General features: G+C 39.0%; 1 protein-coding gene across 4 annotated transcripts in view; it reads left to right on the top strand.

Annotated features, from left to right (window-relative positions):
- The window catches only part of HPS5 (Hermansky-Pudlak syndrome 5), a 35,544-nt gene that overhangs the window by 2,835 nt on the left and 9,133 nt on the right, over positions 1–23,576 (top strand). The window contains exons 1-16 of one of the 4 annotated variants that reach the window (XM_005883327.2): positions 1,529–1,566; positions 2,586–2,749; positions 4,396–4,506; positions 4,683–4,747; positions 5,197–5,389; positions 6,487–6,620; positions 11,237–11,449; positions 11,966–12,037; positions 13,820–13,908; positions 15,229–15,407; positions 15,874–16,032; positions 16,610–16,796; positions 17,736–17,838; positions 19,426–19,575; positions 21,164–21,241; positions 21,540–22,117. In XM_005883327.2, coding sequence (XP_005883389.1) covers positions 2,642–2,749; positions 4,396–4,506; positions 4,683–4,747; positions 5,197–5,389; positions 6,487–6,620; positions 11,237–11,449; positions 11,966–12,037; positions 13,820–13,908; positions 15,229–15,407; positions 15,874–16,032; positions 16,610–16,796; positions 17,736–17,838; positions 19,426–19,575; positions 21,164–21,241; positions 21,540–22,117 — 2,419 coding nt within the window. In that variant the 5' untranslated portion in view covers positions 1,529–1,566; positions 2,586–2,641. Of the gene's footprint in view, positions 1–1,528; positions 1,567–2,585; positions 2,750–4,395; positions 4,507–4,682; positions 4,748–5,196; positions 5,390–6,486; positions 6,621–11,202; positions 11,450–11,965; positions 12,038–13,819; positions 13,909–15,228; positions 15,408–15,873; positions 16,033–16,609; positions 16,797–17,714; positions 17,839–19,425; positions 19,576–21,163; positions 21,242–21,539; positions 22,118–23,576 lie in introns of those variants that run through there. The other 3 variants (XM_005883329.2, XM_005883330.2, XM_014530883.1) reach the window with 3 other exon arrangements.

The raw sequence follows: 23,576 nt of genomic DNA, 5'->3' as shown, positions 1-23,576 counted from the left end.
CAGGGGGGTCCCTCAGCCCAGCCTGCGCCCTCTCACAATCTGGGACCCCTCGGGTAGGGTCCCTAGGCCTGGCCTGAGATCAGGGCCTATTGAGGCTTTCCTTGCCCCGGCTGCAGGCAGCTGGCCCCACCCCCACCACTGCCACTGCTTGCCATCTGTGCAGCGCTGCCTCCCCTCCCCTGCCACCAGTGGCCTCCCTCTGCAGGCGACAGGCTGGGGTGTGATGGCTTGGTTGGCCTGGGCCTTCCTCTTTCTTTGTTGGGGAGCAGGCCCAGCCCTGTGAGGGGCCATCTGCCTACCTGATTGCCCCTAACTGCTGGCCTGCCTACCTGATCACCCCTAACCACTCTGCCTGCCTGCCTGGTGGCTCCTAACCGCTTGCTTGGGGGCGGGGCCAGCCCAGCAAGGGGCCCTGGTGGTTCTGGTCTCTGGTCCTTCCAGTCATTCTGCTTATGGTGGCTGGCTTTTATTATATAGGAAGATATCTTTGCTTATTGCTCCCAACCTGCTACCCTCACCCATTTTCGTCTGATAAAAGCCTACTCAGCTACCAGGGCTACTTCCCTCAGCAAGTTTTCCTTGGTTCCTTTGAACTCGTGATTATCTCTGTTTTTGAAGTTCCAACATAGCACTTTGCTTATGTTGTCCTTGTGAGAGATGTGCGTGTGTGTGAGAGAGAGATTTTTCTTTTTCCCCCCTATTTGAATTTAAAGTGATTGATTTCTGGTATTTTATTTGTCCTGTTCCCACTGCTATGCCTCATATTTTACTAAGTACTCAATAAAATGAATGAGTGGGGAAATAAAAGATTTTTCTTCGGTCAGGAATTCTGAAATATTTTAAGTATGGACATACCTCATTTTATTGCACTTTGCTTTATTGTGCTCCACAGATGTTGCGTTTTTTACAAATCGAAGACAAGCCCTTCCAACAGTAAAAAGATTATGACTCATTTTATTACTGTACTCACTTTATTGTGGTGGTCTGGAACCAAACCCAAAATATCTTGAAGTATTCCCGTATAGGATGCCTAAAGATTTTTCTTTTTTTGAATATTTTCTCCCTGCAGAGGTCAAGATGTATTACGAACAGTGTTACTAGCATATGCTAGATACTTATTGCTAGAACATAAGACTATATTATGTGTATGCAATAAAAATATCTTAAGCTTGTATGTGCTTTGTCACTAGAAGGTATGCTCCATGAGCGTTAAGACTTTGTTTTGTCTTTTGTTGTCCCTGGGACCTAGAGCAATGCCTGGCACATAGTTTGTGCGAGGTACATATTTGTTGAGTAAATGAATGAGTGAATTTATGTGTCTGAAAAAACACAAAGTGTAAATAATTAAAAAACAAGTATAAGCAATTGTTTCTCTAAAATTATTTTTTTTTATTCATTGAATTTTAGAGAGAGGAAAGGAGAGCAATCGAGCGAGAAACATTGATTTGTTGTTCCACGTATTTATGCATTCATTGACTGATTTGTGTATATGCCCTGACTAGGGATTGAACCCACAACCTTGGCGTATCAGGACGACGCTCTAAGCAACTGAGCTACCCGGCCAGGGTATGTATTTGCTTTATATTCTTAATTTGGCAGGTAACAAAGGATTGGGAAAATTTAAAATTAAGGGGTAGACTTTTCTTAACTTTTATTTATTTCCTTTCTTTGGAAATTGATGCAATTTGACAAAAATGTATACTTGAGAGTTGTTGAACAGTTAGGAACTCTTGTTTTAGTTTACAAAGTCCTCATTGGGTATTTGGCATTTGCTACCTCCCTATCAGGTCTCTTACTAACGTCCTTATTCCTCTTCAAGCTGTAATTACCGGCACTTGACTTCTCACTTACTTAGTAGGTGCGTTCATTTATTCATTCAGCAGACACTTAATGAGCTCCTGATAGGCAGGAGAAAGAGATTCAGAGGTCTATTCCTTTAAGCACTATTAAATGGTTGACTGATAACCATTGAATTTGCTGATAAGGATTTATAGTTAGAGGCCTTTTTTGAAAATTGCCCTTTAATAAGGAAAATTGCCCTTTAATGAGAGACACTTAAAGACAGAAGATGATTTACAACTTAAATGCAACTAGGGTTGCTATTTTACCGTAGAGGAGCTTGACCAATTTTCCTCTTAAATCCTGCAGTGTTGCCCAGATGGTGTGTCTCAGTGGTTGAGTGTCCACCTATGAACCAGGAGGTCAGGGCACATGCCAGGGTTGCAGTAGGGGATATGCAGGAGGAGCTGATTGATGTTTCTATCCTTCTCTCCCTCTGCCTTCCTTCTCTAAAATTAATAAAAACATATTTTAAAAAAATCCTGCAGTGTCCATTCTACCTTCTCACACTGTTAGGTAGGATTATGGAGGCCCTTGAGAATCTGGACTTACTCTGGGAGGTTTAGAATCAGGAAATGATGCAGCACAAGCTGATGTTTGCATGTTACCTATGCGTGTTTTCTTTCCACCTAAAGGCTGAACACCTCCAGAGTAGGGATTCTTGTCCCTGTCTTTCCTGTGTTCTTTACATACTCATTAAATGCATGTCAAACCAGTGCTGAGCTTCTGAAATTATGTTTTTTCAGGTTTAATTCAGGAATCCTGTGCCTATTACTCAACGTAGTTTCAACTTTCCAGCTAAATGACTTTTGTGCCAGTCATACCAGAGTCCTACACCCATGTTCTTGCAGAGTTTGAGTCTCTGGATCCATTACTTTCAGCCCTAAGGCTGGACTCAAGTCGTTTAAAGGTGAATTTCTTGATATGAATGATTCATATTCATATGATTGTGTGCTCTCTGTTACATGTGCCTCCTGCCCTTTAGTTCTTTATGTTTTATGGAAACTTGAGTATTACCTATACTAGCATTAAGCGTTACTGTCTATGTAGCATGTTCATAGCTCTTTCTTGTTTTATTTTTTGAGCTATCATTTGAATTCTTTCCTGTCCTTGGAAACCATGATATTGATTGCTGATCCCCCCGCCCCCCTCAGTAATCTTTCTGTCTTCTCTCAGGAAGTAATGTATTTGATTGAAAGTAGAATAGTATAAATGAGTTTTGAGCAACATGAACCTCTGCTGTTAAACTAAACTCATTCCAAAGCAAGGAATTTGATGTACACTCCATTTTAGGGAACAGAGCAAAAGTTAATAGCTCTGTAGCAAAAGTCATTACCTCTATGTGCTTCCCTCAAATCCTGAGTTCTTTTGATAAACTCAGGAATAACATGATGAAGAACAAGTCTCATAACCAATTTTAAAATAATTTTATTTTTACACTTTTGCTCTCACCCAAAGTACCATTTTAGCCTCTGAGCAAAGGGAGAATAAGAAGTAATGGGCAAAGTAATATGAGCAACAATTATAAGGGTTGATATCAGACATGTTTTTAGCTGCAAGTTACAGAATACCTTACCAATAGTGGCTTAAGCATTAATGGTGTTATTAACCTTGTTGGAGGTTAGTATTTCTGGGTTTAGTGTTGTGGCCCAGTGATTTCCACGAGGACATAGGCTCTCCATTTTCTGTTCTACCATCATCCATATGTTGGTTTTTAGTCACAGTTGCAAGGTAAGTATCCTGGCTCTAATCTTGATGTGTCCATTAGGATCTCAAGCAAGAAAAAGGGGCCAAAGGTTAAGGCTTTCTTAGTTTTTGGACTCTGACTTTTATCTGGGAAGGTGCGGCTTTCCAAGAAGCTCCATCGTTTTAGTTTTATTAGCTGAATTTGAGCCACATGACTCCCCATAACTGCAAGAGAAACTGGGCAAGTGAGTGTTTAGGTTTTCTAGCTTCTGTGGTGGAAAGCAGCAAGGTTGAAAAGGGTTGGGAATGTCTGTGTGTCAGCCAAGCAACAATTTTACCAGGGGTACAGCCTCGCCACTGCTTTCTCTGGTGGATAAGGAGAGGAATCATCAGTGAGGGTGTAGGGAAAAATAGTACATAGTGATCTTTATCTGTTTCCTCTGCAGTCTCACTTGCTCTAAAAGCTTTGGATGTTTGTGTTGATTATACAAATGGGAAATTATTGAAGTGAACAAATGATTAAAGTGGTGGAGTATCCCCTGGAGACGTAATTGATCCTCCATCATTGTGGTTAGTGTTGGAATAACCAAGCTAAATTATACAAAAGATGAATTACTCATTTATATAATTGAGCCTATTCGGCCATTTTGAGATTCAAAAATTAACAATTTAAAGCCAAAATGTTCTTTCTTATGTATTTTTCAGTACACTAGAATGAGAGCATGAGTGCCATTTTGTAGTATCCAGCTGGGCAGGGGGTGGCTGGGAGAGGAACCTGGTACACAGATCCTCAGTATGTATTTCCAGTGCATAGTTTATTTGATTAAATGACTGTGGTGATCTCACTCTTGTCTGTTTACATGTTTTTAGTGCACGAGCATAGCTGTATCTCGGAAATGGTTGGCTTTGGGCAGTTCAGGAGGAGGTCTCAACCTCATTCAAAAAGAAGGCTGGAAGCACAGGCTCTTTCTTTCACATAGGGTAAGATTAAGGATAGCTCTGTCATATACCATTCGGAGTATCTTTCATAAATGCCAATTTCTCCATTATAAATACTCATTTGGAATAAGAGAAAAATATAAAACTTGAGATTTAAAAGTGAAAAAAAAATACCATTTTTGTGCAACTACCTAAAATTTTTCCTTTTTGTGCTCTAGGAAGGAGCAATTTCTCAGGTTGCCTGTTGTTCACATGATGATGATTATGTTGCTGTAGCTACCAGGTGAGAAACTGTTTTAAAACTATCTGACCTTATCCAGATGCATTTTAAATGAACAAATGTAGCTGTGTGTAGGGTGACCAACCATCCTGATTTGCCTAGGACTGTCCCAGTTTTTAGCACTGAAAGTCCTGTGTCCTGGGAAACCTCTCATTCCCCAACAAACCAGGATGGACAGTCAGTTGCCCTAGTGTTTGTGGAAACTGCTAAAATGAGGCAACAACATTTCAGTGGTCTTAAAAGGGAAAGGTAACAGATAATTTAGAACATCTGAGTTCTGTTATGTTCGATTGGTGGACTAATGCAAGGAAATAAATACTTTGACTTTCTATTTCCTCTTTTCTAAAGAACAAGTTTACATATATATTTAGTATAGTTGATACTGTGATGCAATTAAATTGTACCTTTTTCACCATTGCCGAAAATTTGCTTCTTTGTCTCAATTTTTGCAGTCAAGGTCTTGTAGTTGTTTGGGAATTAAATCAAGAGCGTCGTGGGAAACCAGAACGAATTTATGTGTCTTCAGAACACAAGGGCCGAAAAGTTACAGCTCTCTGTTGGGATACAGCGATTCTTAGAGTTTTTGTAGGTGATCATATGGGGAAAGTTTCAGCCATCAAACTCAACACTTCTAAACAAGCAAGGGTAAGAATCAGTCCAGTTATTTGTATATGTGGGTGAGATAAAAGGTGTTATGTCACAGAATTTCAAATAAAGGACACAATTTTATCTACCGAATTTTTGGGGGGACTGATCTAGAACCCAGAATATTAATTTTGAGAGACTTGTTAGTATGTGGTACATATGGGAGCCTGGTTTAGCTTGATACTGTTGCAGAATGGCTTCTGTGAGCTAACTTAAGTCTATTATAGTACTTCATAATTTATCTGTATGGCTAACTTAAATAAAGCATTATTTAATACTTGGCTATTAAGAAAGATGCCAATTTATTAGTTGTGTGAATAAAATGGCATCAATTGCCCAGGCTCCTTTGTAAGGGTAGAAGAAATTCATGGGTCTAGGTATATTTTCTCTGAGGATGGTGAGAATGGAATCTTAAAGGCACCTCCTGGATTGTGCTCAGCTGTGGAGGATCCCAGGCTTCGTGTCACAGTTATTGTTGGGATGGAAGAGTTGAGTCTCAGGTTACCCGACCAGAATGCTTCAGTCTGTCATTAAGCCAGCTTCGCACTGTCTCTCTCCAAAGGTTATTTATTATATAGGAAGTGGGTAACTTGTCTTTTCATTGCCTTATTTCCATGTATGATCCTGGCAGAAAAGAGATCTAACTACCATTGGCTAAATTATTTTAGTTACCATATCATAATATTCTTCTGGTTTGCTCGTAATGACCCATCAAGTTATCACTTGATTCTTTATAGTCTTGATCCAAAATATAATTGGAACCTGACACATAGTACAGCCCTAATTTGTCTTTCTTCCAAAGAAAGAAATGCTGTCTACAAATGAAAAATTTCCTTACATATTTGAAAACTTGCTTCATCTTTTCATTCCAACCTCTTAGTTTGGATCATCACTAAGAGAGCCTTAAGACTTCTCTTCTGCAGTTGTATGCCAAATTATTTCACATAACTTTGATATTCCAACAGGCAAATTAAATTTTGATCCCTTTAAAGTTTTTATTTTGCTATTCAAGGTATTTGCATTTAAAAGGTAGAGAAGGAGGTTATGTGTATATATAATGATAAATAAACTGTATTTCTTTGTTATGTTCCTTTTAGGCAGCTGTTACCTTTGTGATGTTTCCTGTTCAGACAATAACAACAGTTGACTCCTGTGTTGTCCAGTTAGATTATTTGGATGGAAGACTACTTATATCTTCACTTACTCGATCCTTCTTGTGTGACACTGAAAGGTATATTGACCAACCATGTGTCATAGGATATACAGAATTAAAGAACTGGAAGGGACTTAGAAATAGTCTAACCCAGTCCCCTCAATTTAATTATACAGATATTCATAAGGAACCAGCTGTGTGCAAGCTGATGTTAGAGAGTAGAGAAGAGATAGAGGATACTGATTCAGTGAAGTGGGTGACTAAGAGAACTATTAACTCTATGTGAAGCATGGTCTAAGTGCCATGAAGAAAGGCCAAATAAGGCTTGTTTTAATATGGGGAATCAGGGAAGTTTCCTTAATTGAATTTGTTGTATATTTAATGGAATTTTACTAAAGTGTAAAATTAAATGAAGAATAATTAAGAAATTGTGAAGCTGACCAATACTCTACCAAAATTTCAAGGGTAGAGCCAAAAGTCCAATGAATGGCAAAGGAATATATTAGAGGTATCTGTGCAATACCAGGACAGAATAGGAAATGAATATATATCACTGTGCAGAAGTTCCTCAGCCATTCTCACTGCAGGGAAATTTTCACTGGCTCCCCTTCCCCCTAACCCCCTCCCCCTGAAAAAATTCCTTAGGACCTTCCCATTTAAAAATATTTTTGGGAGTTTTGAGCATACACAAGAGAGAATTGTATAGTGAATCTACTAGCCAGCTCCAGTAATTTTGATGAGGATTTTTGTTAAATGAAGTCTAGAGGAAGAGGTGCAGGGGGGATATTCTAGCAGGAAGGAACAGCCCTTTGGGGAAAAGTGAGTAAGACATCAGCATATTCTAGAATTTGCCAATCTGGATTAAGTAGAGGAGTTGTAGGAAAAAAGTTGTTTAATTGGCACCACACTGAGAACGACAGCTTTAAATACCACACTGAGTAGGTGGGTTCTCAGGTCATTTTAAGAAAGTGTACATATAGAAAATCAGAGTTTGGAAATTGATTCCTTTAGAACTATCCAGGCTTGGAAAGTCTGTATTTCCAGGGGTTCATGTATCTCAGGAGACTGCTATTTGAGAAAGCAGGAGGATATTTATTGCAAGAGGTTTGAAGAAATGTGTGCTGTCAGGGATGGTAGAGGAAAGGATGAAGAGAGATGTACTTTGCTTTTTTTGCTTGGGATAAGAAAGGCACATGGGAAGGAGGCCAGTTATAGCAGGTGGCAGTTGTCTGGTATCAGAGAACCTAGCTGGATAGCAGAGAGGCAAGGCTTTGAGATACAAGTGGTCAGTTTACATGCAATCAGTAGGAAGGATGATGCACTTGCTTTGGACTTATTTCAGACTATAGTTCAGTGGTGAAGTTAGACTTACAGAACTGGAGATCATCTTGTGTTACCCTTTAATTTTTGTAGATCAGAAAGCTGAGGCTTAGCTGGGAAGAAGCTAGAACCTTTCTATCCTGATTCTGTGCCCTTCCTGTTACCTTAGTTACCTCTAATACATCCTTTGACATTGGACCTTTGGCCATTAACTCCACCCTTGAGATTTTATAAAATGCTTGTTAATTTCACAAAGTTCTTAATTATTTTTCATCTGTAAGCTTTCAAGTTTATCAAATGGCCCAATTCAGAAATTTGGCTGAGCCCTAGCCAGTTTGGCTCAGTGGATAGAGCATCGGCCTGCACACTAAAGGGTCCTGGGTTTGATTCCTGTCAAGGGCATGCCCGGGTTGAGGACTCAATCCCCAGTAGCGGGTGTGCAGTGGGGCAGCCGATAGTTGATTCTCTCTCATCATTGATGTTTCTATCTCTTTTCCCCCTCTCCCTCTCTGAAATGAATTAAAAAAAATTTTGGCTGAAATTCTAATAGTCAGAACACTGACTGAAAACACTTTATTAGGATTGTTTGGAGGATCTGATGAAATTATATATATGAAACACTTTAAAATTAAGAGCTAAATAAGTGGAGGTTTATTTTTCCCTCTGCAATAAACCTAGAGTTGCTAATCATTATTTTGCCATTTCACAGGGGTGTGGCTAGAGTTGGTTATGAGAATAACATAGAACTTACTGCTAAAATAACATATTTTAGAAATGCCCAATTTTAGTAAGTTAGAATTCAGTTTTGGGGACATGGATAGTACCATAATTTTTTTCTTTTTAAATATACTAGAGGCCTAGCACATGAAATTCATGCCCAGGTAGGGTCCCTAGGTCTGCCCTGTGATCAGGGCTGATCTTGGTTCCCCTTTTGCCATTGGGTGATCAGTGCCTGATGGCCAGGGGAAAGGACCAAGAGGCCAGCTGTTCCTGCCCGCTCGCTGGCCCTGCCCCCTGCCGCCACCGGTCGCCCTCTGTGTGGGGGGCGATTGGGGCCATGGCACCGCCCATGTCTGCTGCCACCCACCCCCGGTTCCCAGTTCCCCATCGGGCGATCGGGACCTGTGGGCTGGGGGCAGCTCCTGCATTGAGCGTCTGCCCTCTGGTGGTCAGTGTGTATCATAGCCAACTGGTTGTTCCACCGTCTGGTCAATTTGCATATTATGCTTTTATATATATATATATTTATTGATTGATTGATTTCAGAGAGGGAGAGATGGAAATCATTGATCAGCTCCCTCCTGCAGGCTCCCTACTGGAGATCAAGCCCGAAACCTGGGCATGTGCCCTGACTGAGAATTGAACCCGGACTCCCTGGTTCATAGGTTGACGCTCAATACTGAGCCACACAGGCGAGGCTAATTTATCAATCGTATGTACCCTGACTGGAGATTGAACCCAAAAACTGGGTATGTGCCTGATTGGGAATTGAACTCTTGACCTTCTGGTGCACAGGACGATGCTCCAACCAACTGAGCCACACTGGCCAGGGCTGGTTCTGCCACTATTTATTTTTTATATATTTTTAAAATGTATTTTTTATTGATTTCAGAGAGGAAAGGAGAGGGAGAGATAGAAACATCAATGATGAGAGAGAATCATTGATCAGCTGCCTCCTGCACACCCCCTATTGGGAATCAAGCCCACAACCCAGGCATGTGCCCTTAACCGGAATCGAACCCAGGATCCTTCAGTCTGCAGGCGGATGCTCTAGCCATTGAGCCAAACCGGCTAGGACAGTGGCGGCAAACTGTGGCTCGGCAGACCGTGGCTCACGAGCCACATGCGGCTCTTTGGCCCCTGGAGTGTGGCTCTTCCACAAAATACCGACTTCTGCGCATGGGCCACGAAGTTTCAATCCCACTGTACATGCGCGCCCACATGTGATATTTTGTGGAAGACCCACACTCAAGGGGCCAAAGAGCCGCATGTGGTTCGTGAGCCGTGGTTTGCAGACCACAGGGCTAGGGCATGATTCTGCCACTTTTTAAGCTTTGTAAATAACAGTTTCCCCTTCCAGAATGTAGAGATGGTTTTCAGGATTAACTAAAGTAATGTATATGAAGTGCCTGTCATATATTGTTTGAAATTGTAGAAAACAAGATTAATGAGCAAACAAATGAGTTGACTGTATTTCTTCACTTGGCAAACACTTATTCTACTTCTCTGGATCCTTAGCATTGTATTAAGCTTCACAGACGATATAAAATAAGCAAGAAATATATTTTATTTCCCAAATAAGGAACATAAGTAATAAAATATTGCACATGTCTAAGGACTTTCACATTCACGTTCTCAGAGTAAGGCTAATGTATTTTATTCATGAAGGAAATAAGGACAGAGTTATTTATTGAATTTTCTAAGCCACTAGTAAATTCACACTAAAGAGCATATTAGATCGTTCTCTAATAACAGGGTTTGAGTGTATTAATCCAATGACAAAGCCAACAACTTTACAGCTAAAAAAAAAAGGGGTGGGGGTTTGAGTATACAAAGCACTACATTATATTGAGTGCTTTCTATGGGCCAGATGCTGTGCTGTATACTGGGGATTCAACCAAAGAGGAATAAGAAATGGCCTTTGTCTTTGAGAAAGTCATAATCTGTTCAAATAGACACAATTACCATATATAATGTTGTAAGTGCTATGAAAACATAGCATGGGAAGCATGTAATTCAGCTTATGGGAGTCAGGGAAATCTCAGAAGAAGAATGATGGCACTAAGTCATGAAGAGTAAGAAGAGGAGTTTTTAGAAAAAGACATCTTCATCATCATCACCTTCCATGTTGCAGACAGTGTGTTAAACTCATATATATCTAACTCATGTAATCATAAGGGAACAGAGTTCCAGAAGGATTTAGCATTTTGAGGAAAGAGTAAGGAGATTATTGGGTGTTTGTGGCAGGGGAGTGGCTTGGAAACAGTGCTGGAGAGGTAGATTAGTTTTTCCATGGAATGGCCAGAGAACAAGGTGATTTGGGAAGCAATCAGTAGGATTTACAGATGTATGAAAAGGTTTGGTAACACCCCTTTTTTTAGATTTGGAAGGATCATCACATTAATTCTGCACTCCTCCTGTGGATAATAAACATGTGAAATGGTTTGCTTCCTGTCACAGAAAGAGTAAATGGCAACTCATTGCTAGAACCTTGTTTTGACCTTTCCATTCTGTGTTCTGTCCAGTAGTATACCGCTCATATGAATAATGAGAGGACATTGTGGGTAGAATTATTATGGCCATGCTGATTTGTAGTGCCATTGTTTTTGACTTTTTGTAGGTAAACATGCTTTCTCTTCCTTTTTGGGTATTAGAGAAAAATTTTGGAAAATTGGAAACAAGGAAAGAGATGGAGAATATGGAGCTTGTTTCTTCCCTGGAAGGTGTGCTGCGGGCCAGCAACCTCTAATATATTGTGCTCGTCCTGGCTCCAGAATGTGGGAAGTGAACTTTGATGGGGAAGTTATAAGTACACATCAGTTTAAGAAACTCCTCTCATCGCCACCTCTCCCTGTGATTACTCTCAGGTAAGGTGATTTGTATGCCTGGTAGGGAGTATTTGAGGAACTTTCATGGAGATGTTGGGTTGAAGTCTCTGATTTTTTTAAAAAAAACATATTTTATTGATTTTTTTACAGAGAGGAAGGGAGAGAGACAGAGAGTCAGAAACATCGATGAGAGAGAAACATTGATCAGCTGCCTCCTGCACATCTCCCACTGGAGATATGCCCGCAACCAAGGTACATGCCCTTGACCGGAATCGAACCTGGGACCCTTCAGTCTGCAGGCCAACACTCTATCCACTGAGCCAAACCAGCCAGGACGTAGTCTCTGATGTTTTATATGTGTTAAAGATTATGCCTTAAAAGATTCAGAGAAACCAAAAAGTCTTTCCACCAATTATCTTTCATATGATTTAAAGCAAATGGAGTAAGGGCACATGTAATTAGGCATTTGGGTTTGTTTGGAGGCAAACATTTTCCTATGGAGGGAAAACATGCTTTTATGTTGTGATGAAATCAATGGGTGTGTTTACTTCCTAGATCAGAACCTCAGTATGATCATACACTTGGATCCTCCCAGTCTTTGTCTTTCCCCAAACTCTTGCATCTTAGGTAAGTTTCTCAATTTGATCCTTAAAATGCGAAAGCAAATTTTATGCTTTCTTTTTGAGTACATTGGTATCACTTTCCCTTCTTAAACAATGCTGTTAGGCTTGTGTCCCAGTCTGTTATCAGTGAAGAGATAAGGGGATGAGGGATATATAAATTACAAAGTATCAGCTCTTATCTATTCCCTAATCACCACCCCCAATCTAATCTAGTTTGCTACTCCTAAGGGATCTTTCCAAGTTGAATATCAAGTTTAGTATCAAAATCATGATCCTGTATCTCTTTATTCAGGGATCCTCTAGCCTCTGATTTTTTCTCCTTTGGCTCCTGAAGGCAGCCTTCTAATTTTACTTACTTTAGACTAGGATTCTGACCATATTTTCCATCTTTGTGACAAAGATCTGGCTCTAATATTGGCAAAATGTTTAATATTTGTGTTAAATATCAGTCTTAGTTTCATTGTTACATGGTACAATTTTTAGTACTCTTGGGTGCATTAAAAAAAAAATGTCCCTGATCTCAAGGTTATATTTTGTTGGAGAGATGTGGTTTATTTCTACAAAAAGTTTAACAACAATAAAAAAATAAGAGTTGTGACAGTGCAGTACATGATTAATGCCACATGATCAGGGTTGGCAAGAGGTAGTTTGGGTGCGGGAGGAAAAGCAATTGCTGTGAGCCATCAGAGAAGGACTTCAGAGGTGAGTACAACTTCTGATCCTTGAGAGGTGGCTAGAATGAGAACATTGTAAGTTGGGGGATGCCCGGGTGAAGCCAAGAAGCAGAGATTACCAGTGGTATGTAAAAAATAGTAGTAGCTTTGAGAGAGTAAGTGAGATATATGAGCAAAGGATTATAGAAAGATGATCAGAGATGAAGAGAACCAGAGCAGGAACTGGAAAGGAAAGTGGACCAAGAAAGTGTCCCAGAGTCCAGGGAGGCGAGATTCTGGAAAGAAGGACAGCCAGCAGGATTGGCCCTTGCTTAGGGATCAAAAGAAATGAGGAAGGGTTATTGGTTTGGCAGTTAGGAAATCTTTTTGAGAATGTAGTGAAGAGGAATGATTTGGATTCCAGATAACAGTTGGAGAGGATAAATAAGGGAGGAAGTAGATTTTGGGAGGCATAGAGAGAAAAGTCTAGGTTTTGGAGCCAGAGGGTTCTTGGTATAAATTCTGACTCTTACGCATTCATGCTGAATGGCTTTGGGCATATATTTTCATGCTTCTGCACTTCAAATTAAAAAAATAAATGTAGACAACACACTTACCTTGATGAGTTGCTACAGGGTTAAATAATTTAAGTAGAATCTTCAGTAAAGCTCCTGGCACATAGTTGACTGGGAGTTTCCAACCTTTCTTGCTCACACACAACTAAGAATATAAAAATATTACCATCCCTTAAAGTAGCTCACTGGAGCAGTGACTGGTGGGGAGGTGCTATGTTTAGTCTTTGTTTTAAATGTTTCCCTGTCATAACACATGGGAAGTTTAGCAGCTTTAACAAACATCAGGAAAGATACCAGCCTTTTTTTTTCTTTTTCTAGAAGATATTTATCATATATAATTGAATTTTTCCCAGTGGGCATTATATAACTTTTTTTAGCAGTTGTTACAGACAGAAAAGATGTTTCAGGACTTGATTGGCTGATACACTTTTATATTTTCTTTGTACAGGCTAATTTTACTTTGATAGCTAATATGAGGGTCTGAATGCAAGGAATTATATCATAAACTGTATCTGAGCAAACTAGAATTCTCTTGATTCCTTCCTTTTTCTCTTGTAGTGAGCATTGTGTGTTGACTTGGACAGAAAGAGGAATTTATATTTTCGTTCCTCAGAATGTTCAGGTTCTTCTTTGGAGTGAAGTCAAAGGTAATTATATTTTCCTTTCTTATGTAACTTACAATCTCATGCTTATGAAAGATTTGTAAGGTAGTTCACAAGCATACATTTGTGAATTTGTATTCAGTTATTTATTTCTTCATGCCTTTTAAACTTTTAAATATAGTTTTTATTTATTCTTAAATATTAGTAACTACTGTTTAGGATTGAATGGGCCAATCCCCCGCCCCCCACTTATCCTGAATTTTTACTCCTATTGGAAGTCTTGCTTTAACTCCTGTTTTATGTCTCAATAGTTTGGGGTTCAAAAAGTCCTTATGGGAACAATAGCCATTGTAAATGACTGAAACAGAGAATATCAATCTCTGTATTCTTTTGGTTAAAACCAGAAATGGAAGATATTTAGCTTTTTTAGCATTGCTTCTCAGGGAGTGTATTTGACTTTTGGTTCATTTTCTGCTTTGTAAAAACATAAAAAGAAAGAAACCATTACTTACTGATTCTGATCAGCATTGACTTCTTATGGATTAAGTACCCTAAGGGTATCCCATGAAAACTAATTTGTTTATCCTTTTTAGACTTTCAAAAATTGACATATACATTGTATATGTTTAAGGTTGTACAATGTGTTGGTTTGGTACATTTATACTATATTGCAATATGGTAAGATCACTTAAGGTCTATCTCTTACAACTTTGAAGTATATAATACAGTATTTTTTACTATAGTCACAATGCTGTGCATTGGATCTCTAGAATTTATTCATCTTCTACCTGCATGTGTGTATCCTTTGACCAACATACTCCAATTCCCCCACAACCCCAGTCCCTGGAAACCACCATTCTACTGTTTCTATGAGACCATCTTAATAGATTCCACATAAGTGATATTAAAACTAGTTTTTAAAGTCCTTTGGTGATAGTCTACCATTAAGTACTTTCATGATATTCTGTGTTTTTTTTTCATAAACTGTTCGTTGATTTACATAGTATGTTAAAATCCATTACTTGACACTGGATGATAACTCTCATAAATGTCATAGTCTGGTCTCTAATGTAGAGTGTCCTCTTTTAAAGTCCCAATTCCTTTTCACAGAAAATAGCATTTCAAAATAGGACTTTAGATTAGAGAGATGTGTTTCTTTCTCTGTTTCTTTTATTCTTGTTCTTTTTAGAATAGTGTCTAAAATATTATTTCTTCATTGAAATGAAAATATAAAAAGATGAAATTCAATCAAGCCAAACCTAATGAAAAAGTGAATTTATTAGAATAATTTCAACCCTTGCAAAAATGGAAAAGGAATATTTGTTTAACATCCTGTGTGCTCACCCCACCCTTTGGTTTTTGTAGATATTCAGGATGTGGCTGTCTTCAAGAATGAGCTGTTCTGTTTGCATCTAAATGGGAAAATCTCACATCTTTCCCTCTTATCTGTGGAACGCTGTGTGGAACGCCTGCTAAGGAGAAGCCTTTGGAACCTGGCTGCTCACACTTGCTGTCTTTTCCAGAATTCTCTCATTGCTGGCAGAGTGAGTCAGAGAGCTTACATGTTCATCTGGGCTGTTACAATCATCCTCGCTTGCAAGATTGTGCTACAAAGTTTTTTGGCTTAACTAGCCCTTTCTATATGACCTATAGATAAAGCAGCAGTAAATTCCCCAAGGAAGCATGACAAACAAATCCAGGGGTGGGTGGAGGGTAAGAAAAAGGGTATACTTGCCATTAAAAAAAAAAAATCAAGTTTACTCACAAATTTATTTGAATTTCAGACTTTGTTTTAAAGGTGATGATTGTGCATACGGTAAATCCTAATTAAAGTCTTAATTCCTAAGGTAATTCTCATTAAGTCTTTCACTCGCTTGTTAAGCCTTTTTAAAGCACTTTGGAGGTTTTATCTTCTATGTTAGACCTCTTTAAATATATGGGCCATTTGAATATAGATTTAGTTACATTTAGTAGGCTATTCTATTGGGTTTCTACTTACCCTTTTATTAGGGAAGAAAATCATTGACTGTAGATAAATTGGAGCACTTGAAATCTCAGCTGGACCTCACAACCTGTAGTGATTTGATTTCTCAACTAGAAGAATTGATCTTAAAATTTGAACCTTTGGATTCAGCTTGCAGCAGTAGAAGAAGCTCCATTTCATCACATGTAAGTATTCTCACTTTTAAAGGGTTTTTCTGTACAGTAAGATTTTCTACTTTAGGTTGTACTCGCCTCTAGAATCCCAAAACTTATCTTTCTTTCCATATAGTAGATTTTTGGAGGGGGGGGGTCAAAGGAAGCTTTATGTTAGCTGCTGGATAGCCCTATGAAGCCTTCGTTTAGGTTTGTCTTGGAGCCACATTTTGTTTTGTCATTTTTAATTATATTCTTTTTGCAAATGCACCTCATAGAGCCTCCAACACAGTTAAGTTGTTCTGTTCCTAATATGCGATTATTTTAGATTCTTCATTGGAGTCTCAGTGCAGCTCAGGATTGCCTCATTCAGTCCCCATTCTCACTGCCAGGCTTTATGGAGACAAGCTAGAGAAATATGGTAGCATGATCCCACTTAGCTGGAACCCAGCTGCCAGGAGCCTAGACCTTGTTCACCAGTTTGTACTAATAAGCCATAAATGTTATTATTGACATGCTGTTTTTACCATTGATTTTTCTCTTAAAAAGCTACATTGTGTTATAACGGAAAGTTTTACTTTGATTTTTTGGAATTCTTTTTCATTTTTAGGAAAGTTTCAGCATCTTGGACTCTGGTATTTATCGTATTATTAGTAGTAGAAGAGGCAGTCAGTCAGATGAAGACACTTGTTCCCTTCACAGCCAAACCCTCTCAGAAGATGAGAGACTTAAAGAATTCATCTCACATCAAGAAGAGGACCAGCCAGATCAGTGTTGCAGCTCACACGGAAATGAGGGTGATGAGTGTGTCTTTTTATATATATGTATATTTTTAAATATTTTTACTGACTTTTTAGAGAGAGAGGAAGGGAGAGGGAGAGAGAGAAACATTGATGTGTGAGGGGAACATTGATCGGCTGCCTCCTGCCTGCCCCCCACCAAGGAATGAGCTTGCAGCCTGGGCAAGTACCCTGACCGGAAATTGAACCAGCAACCTTTTGTGCACTGGACAACACTCAGCCAACTGAGCCATACCGGCCAGGGCCTGAGTTTGTCTTTTATTGGTTGCAGATGTGAAGCACTAATTTTCTGTCACTTTTATTTGCCTGGATTATCTCATGCATAGAGTTTCCTATAAGGTGTTGATTTTTATTATGTTGATAGACTTTCCATCCAGACCTGTAGATCTACTCACCAGTAGAAGAGTGGATTTGTGTGTAGTTGTTCCTTCCCCCCCATGTTTAGGCTAACATTGGTAAAGTACCTAATTTTAATCATGATCAAAATGCTGGAAAGGTTAAGAAAGGAGGTCATTAACCAAAAGAGCAGGGAAATTTTATTCTGACTAACCAAATTATTTTCCATTAGGACTGAAAAATTACTACAATTTTGGGGCCATTGCCTACACTTTTTGATGTTTGAGCATTCCTGTGACGGAAGTGTTGAGAAGAGATTAATAGAAACTTTAACTTCCTTTTTGACTTGTGGGGATTCAGGGTTAGTAGGAAAATGAAGGTACCTGCTTGAGTGTTTTATATGTGGACCATCCCATGCATCTTGTAAACCTGTGTTCTGCTCATTTGTATCTGGGTCAGTTGTGATTTTGGTATTGAATCTTTCATTTCCTTTGGTTTATTTATTTCAGAATTTCTTTAAAGGTTAAAAAACTCCCATATGATTAGATTTTGTTTCTTTCCCTTGATTTAATTCATCAGACAATGTTTCTCATGTTCCAGTGACGTTTGAGACAGATAAGAATGAAACTTTTCTCCCCTTCGGCATTCCATTATCATTTCGCTCTCCATCTCCTCTTGTGTCTCTTCAGGCTGTCAAGGAAAGGTAAACTAATTAGTCTTGTCATTTAATCCCATTCTGGTTTTACTTTCTTTGTCTCCTTAGGTACTTTTGTGCTGAGAATGGAGAGCCATTTTATTTTATTTACTAGAGGCCCGGTGCACGAAATTTGTGCATGGGTAGGGTCCCTAGGCCTGGCCGGCAATCAGGGCCAATCTGTGGGGCGACTGGCGGGGTGATCAGGGACCCCTGCTGGCATCCGCCTTGGCTGGCCTGGGGCCCGTGGGCTGGGGGCGGCTCCAGCATTGAGCGTCTGCCCGCTGGTGGTCAGTGTGCACCATAGTGACCAGTTGTTCCACTGGTTGTTGCACCGTTTGGTCGATTTGCATATTAGGCTTTTATTATATAGGATTTTAAAAAATGCTTTTAATGATTTTACAGAGAGAGGAAGGTGAGAGTGCGAGAGAGAGAGAAACATGGATCAATTGCCTCCCTGGGACTGAACCTGCAACCTGGGCATGTGCCCTGACTGGGAATTGAACTGGTGACCTTTCAGTGCATGGGACAATGCTAAACCAACTGAGCCACACCAGTCAGGACTGGAAAGACATTTTAAATGAGAAAAAGTAAAGTCTCTAGGTTATTTCTCATATCACCTGTTATATGGAGCTGTTAACTTCTCATTTCCATCTTGGGGAATTTAGCTTCCCTCTTTGAGTAGCTGGATATCTGAGTTGTTATAGATGTGGTTTTTTAACCCACAGACAGCAAAAGTTTAAAAATCTGATATTTTTCTCATCCCTCATAGAAACAGTTTATATATATCATTAGTCATTGCCTTTTCCTTTTTCTTTTTAAAAAAAATTTACTTATTGATTTATAGAGAGAGAGAGAGAAAAAAAAAACCCCCACGTTGATTTGTTGTTGCACTTATTTATGCATTCATTCATTGAATCTTATATGTGCCATGACTGGGGTTTGAAACCTTAACCATGGTGTATGGGGGGGAGGGGGGCGGGTGCTCTTACCAACTGAGCTACCTGGCCAGGGCTATCATTAGTCAATTTTTGATCCTTTCTCAGTTTGGGCTCAGAATTGGAGACTTCAGAAGTCTTTCTAGCTAATCCATGGGACCAAGATTGGCATTTGAGTTTGAGAGAGAAGACTTTGTACAACTACTTAACTGCTTATCTGTCTTACTGGATACAAATTTTGCTTATCAAGAAGAATATGTTGTGACTAGTTGGCAGCTGAGTTTCATGAAGAAATGTTATTAATTCTCTGGCTAGGGTGGAGCAGGTGGTCATATGGCTTTCTTTGCTTAAGTTGACAGAAACGTCACAGACTGGAGTTGAAGACCTTTTCTTAAAAAAAAAAAAGACCTTTTCTTTAGCACTTAAGGCAGTTTAGTAAATGAAGTGAATTCTTATATTGTAATTTTTACGTGGACCTTATGTGAAATATATAGTTGATTAGGGAAGTTGCTGTAAGCAGTCAAGCAGTCTTTCTTTTATTAAGTCCAAGTTGCCTTTCTGGGACTAATAGAAACATAGACAACTAGGTACTGAATTTTTCATTTTTGTTAATAATTAGATTTCTTTTCATGTTAGTTTTTTGGTATTTGACTTCCAGTGTTTCTAGCTTTGTACGTAAAACTACTGAGAAGATTGGCACCCTTCATACAAGCCCTGATCTGAAAGTGAGACCAGAACCCAGGGGTGATGAACAGTTATGTGAAGAAGATGTGAGTCCTGTCACTTGCTCAAAGGAGGAAGACACTGAGTAAGCTCTTGCATATAAATCTGTGTAAATTCTGGAGGGGTCATCTATCAGTGTGAAGAAGACCATAGGCTATGGAAGGTATATATATGACCCTGCTCATTGTTGATTGCTAAGGTAGCTCATAAAAATGGTGACTACCACAACCCTAGCTGGTTTGGCTCAGTGGATAGAGCATCGACCTGCAGACTGAAGGGTCCTGGGTTCGATCCCAGTCAAGGGCACCTGCTCGGGTTGTGGGCTCGATTCCCAATAGGGGGCATGCAGGAGGCAGCCGATCAGTGATTCTCTCTTATCATTGATGTTTCTATCTCTCTCCCCTGTCCCTCTCTGAAATCCATAAAAATATATTTTTTAAAAATTGTGAATACCACAAATTAAATGTTGGAAAATTACATCTACCCATAGCAAATCTGTTAAGACAGTTTTAATTTAGCACAGTTGTATCTATCTCCTTCACAATTTCCTCCTTTCCAAATCTCTTCCAAGTTTTGGGATGTTAGAGAAGGAGTATTTTTTTTTAATATATATTTTATTGATTTTTCACAGAGAGGAAGGGAGAGATAGAGAGCTAGAAACATCGATGAGAGAGAAACATCGATCAGCTGCCTCCTGCACATCCCCTTCTGGGGATGTGTCCGCAACCCAGGTACATGCCCTTGACCGGAATCGAACCTGGGACCTTTCAGTCCGCAGGCCGATGCTCTATCCACTGAGCCAAACCAGTTTCGGCGAGAAGGAGTAGTAAATTAAGAGTAAGATGACCAAGGATCTAGGCCTTGTCCTGGGTCTGCTTCTGACTAATATGTAACTTTGGGTAGGTCAGTAATACTCTCTAGCCTATAAAGTGAGAGCATTGGTATTGATGTCTTGCCTTATACTTTCTTATGATATGCTGGTGGCATAGTCCTTGTTCTGGCACAGTGTGAAGTGCCTTGTCTATCTGGTCTCTGCCTTATCTCATGGTTCAAGGAATCTGAGCATTAGAGGCAAGGAAGCTCAGCACTCATTCAGGAATTGAGAGAGAGACCTATAGGCCTAGTGTGTCTGGACAGTGAGATGAAATAGAAGGCATGTTATTCTCAGAATAACTTAGTGAATCTATATATACTTATAGAAAAAATGTACAGATATGCCTAGGCATTTTAGGCAGACCTCAGCCTGACCTTAGCTCACCTTTCCAGCCTCATTTTTAAATTTCAGTCCTGTGGGAGAACTAGGTATGTATACTTCACTGTCTTTCTTTGTGTTGTTTTCTTCTACTTGCAGTATTTCTCCCCATATTTTCTGACACAAATACCACTTCCTTAGGAAAGTTTCCATTGTTTGCCTCGTCAGAAGAATTACTCCTTTTTTTGTGTGCTTTCATAGCACAATGTATGTGCTGCTCTTTAGCATTCATTTTATTCTCTTTTAGATTATAGTTAGTTATTTGCATGCATTTCTTTTTGACTTGAGCCATTGACCATTTTGTATACTCATCTGTTTATTTCATTTAACATTAAGTACAATACCTGCCACTTAGTAAGCACTTAGAAGTATTTGTCTAAGGAAGCTATAATCCCATCTAACTCTTTTCACTCTCTTCTAGGGGAATAAAAGAAGTAACTAGTCAACCTCCAGAAGAAGATAAATTCCAAGAGCTCAAAATAGCAACGGCAGAAGCAATGTGAGTATTTATGAAGGAGGAAGTTTTATAGTGAATAGGAATGACTTTTTGGGATCATCCCTAGTGGTCCCGAGACAATGTGGGGCAGAGGCAGTCTCATTTGGAATTGAAATTTGAGAATTAGTATACAGTTAATGTTCTCTGTGTTGTCATGTTGCCTAGGTAGTTGTTAAAGAGTAGAAAAGTAACACTTGTATTCCAGATTAGTATGCTGTATTCATTAGGTTTATTTAGCATGAAATAATTTGTTTAAAAAAACACACATAAAACAAATTTCATATTTGTTTGTCTTGTATAGGACCAAGCTACAGGACCCACTGGTTTTATTTGAACCTAAATCTCTGAGAATAGTTTTACAGGAGTGGCTTTCACAGTTAGAAAAAACATTTGCCATGAAGGACTTTTCAGGCATTTCAGGCACCTGCAACTCATCCACGACATCGAACGAGGATGTACTATTGTTTGATGAGTCAAGAAATGAAATATTGGTTGAAAATAATGAAAAAGAAAAAAGGGACTCTTTAGGCAATGAAGAAACTGTTGACCACAAGGCATGTGAATCTGTAAATAGTCTGAGGGAGCCCTTGGATGACCTCTTTCGAGTATGTTCTCCATGCAGCATAGCAAACTGTCTCCGGAAGGACCTGGCTGAATTGACAACATTGTGTTTAGAATTGAATGTACTGAATTCTGAGATCAAAAGCACAAGTGGACATGAGGACCACACTTTGCAACAGCACTCTTCTGAAATTCTGGCTTGTCAGTTCCTAAAGAAGTACTTTTTTCTCCTGGACTTGAAGAGAGCAAAGGAGAGTATCAAGCTTACTTATGCAAACAGTCATTGTGTTTGGGATACTTTTATCGAAGGATTGAAAGGTAATAGTCAGATTGCCTTACTAAAGATAGAAATTGATATAGAGCACCTTGGCATTTTTGAGTTGAAAATAGAAGAATTAAGTAGAAAATTACCTCTGTTCTGGTTAACCTCCATTCTTTTTTACACTCAATTTAATTTTTAATAGTTCTTCAAATATTGCTTTAATTTGCATCTGTATCATAAGAAATTAGTTTTCTTTCTTTCAACCATATTTAGAAAGTGACAGCAGTGTTAGAGAAGTTGGGGTTAAAGTAAGATTTTTATAAGTATAGATATATAAAAATGAAAAAATCCCTCTGAGTAACTTACTAATATTTAGTAATATTAGTAATGTTTACCACTTATTGAGTACTATTGTGTGCCACTATTTTTGCTAAACACTTTTCAGGCATTGTTTCGTTTTGTCCTTACAACAGTCTTCAGAGGAGATGGTGTTATTCCATTTAATAGGTGAGGAAACAGGCACAGGGAGATTATAATCATTAAGTAGGTTACACTGCTGTACTATCTCATGAAATATTAACTCAGATATTGCAGACGTTTATTTCTTGCTTTTATACTAGTTCAAGGCAGATGTTTCAGGTCAGTAGGCAGCTCTCTTCCATATGGTAATCCAGAGTTCCGAATTCCTTTCATTTTTTTTGAGTTCCATCCGCCTTTGGGTTTGTGATTGAGATTGGGTTGTTATGTGCTAGAGAAAGCACATGGAGGGTCAAACATGCTCTTACTTATAGGCTTGGCCTGGTGGTCGCTTACATCTCTTCTGTTCACTTTTCATTGGTAAGAATTCTATCACGTGACCCCATTTAACTGCAAAGGAGACTGGGAAATGTAACCTATCCAGGTGTCCAGAAGGAAGAGAATGGATGTGGCCGAAAAGCTTGTATGTCTGCCTTGGAGATTTGGTTGACAGCCAGCAGTCTTTCTTTTACACTTGATTGAAGGTCACACTATTTGTCATCCTCATATAGAAACCAGCTCTCATACTCCAGAGACCATGCATGCGCTTTCTACTGCATAGGCCCATGTTTTTGAAGAGGTGAATTTTTTAAATTCAACATTCTGCTTGAATCAAAGATGCCGGGTGTCTTATACTTGGTTTAGACTTTAAACACACTTTTTCATTTATTAGAAAAGTGAATAGTCACAAGTCAAAATACATTTTTATATTATTGACTTAAAGATCTTTTTGTTTTCTAGAAAATGGATTTATAATATCTGCTTCAATTGATATTTAGCTGTTAAAAGTATAAGAAATGATTTCAGTTTCTTTTTCTGTGTTGAGGCAGACTTTTATTTGCTATGTATGTTTCTATTATGTAATCATATCCAACCCTGGTCACAGGAAAATAACAGAAAAGAGTCTCTTCAGCCTGATTGGTTGTTAACTTATTACCAGAGCTGCCTAGAGCAAGCCTGGTAGTTAGTTTGAGATTATACACTGCTTGCTTGAATTTA

The sequence above is a fragment of the Myotis brandtii genome, unplaced genomic scaffold (assembly GCF_000412655.1).
Source record: "Myotis brandtii unplaced genomic scaffold, ASM41265v1 scaffold782, whole genome shotgun sequence".
NCBI classification, from domain to species: domain Eukaryota; kingdom Metazoa; phylum Chordata; class Mammalia; order Chiroptera; family Vespertilionidae; genus Myotis; species Myotis brandtii.
The sequence above is the reverse complement of the archived record's forward strand: the minus strand, read 5'-3'. Positions and strand labels throughout refer to the sequence as shown.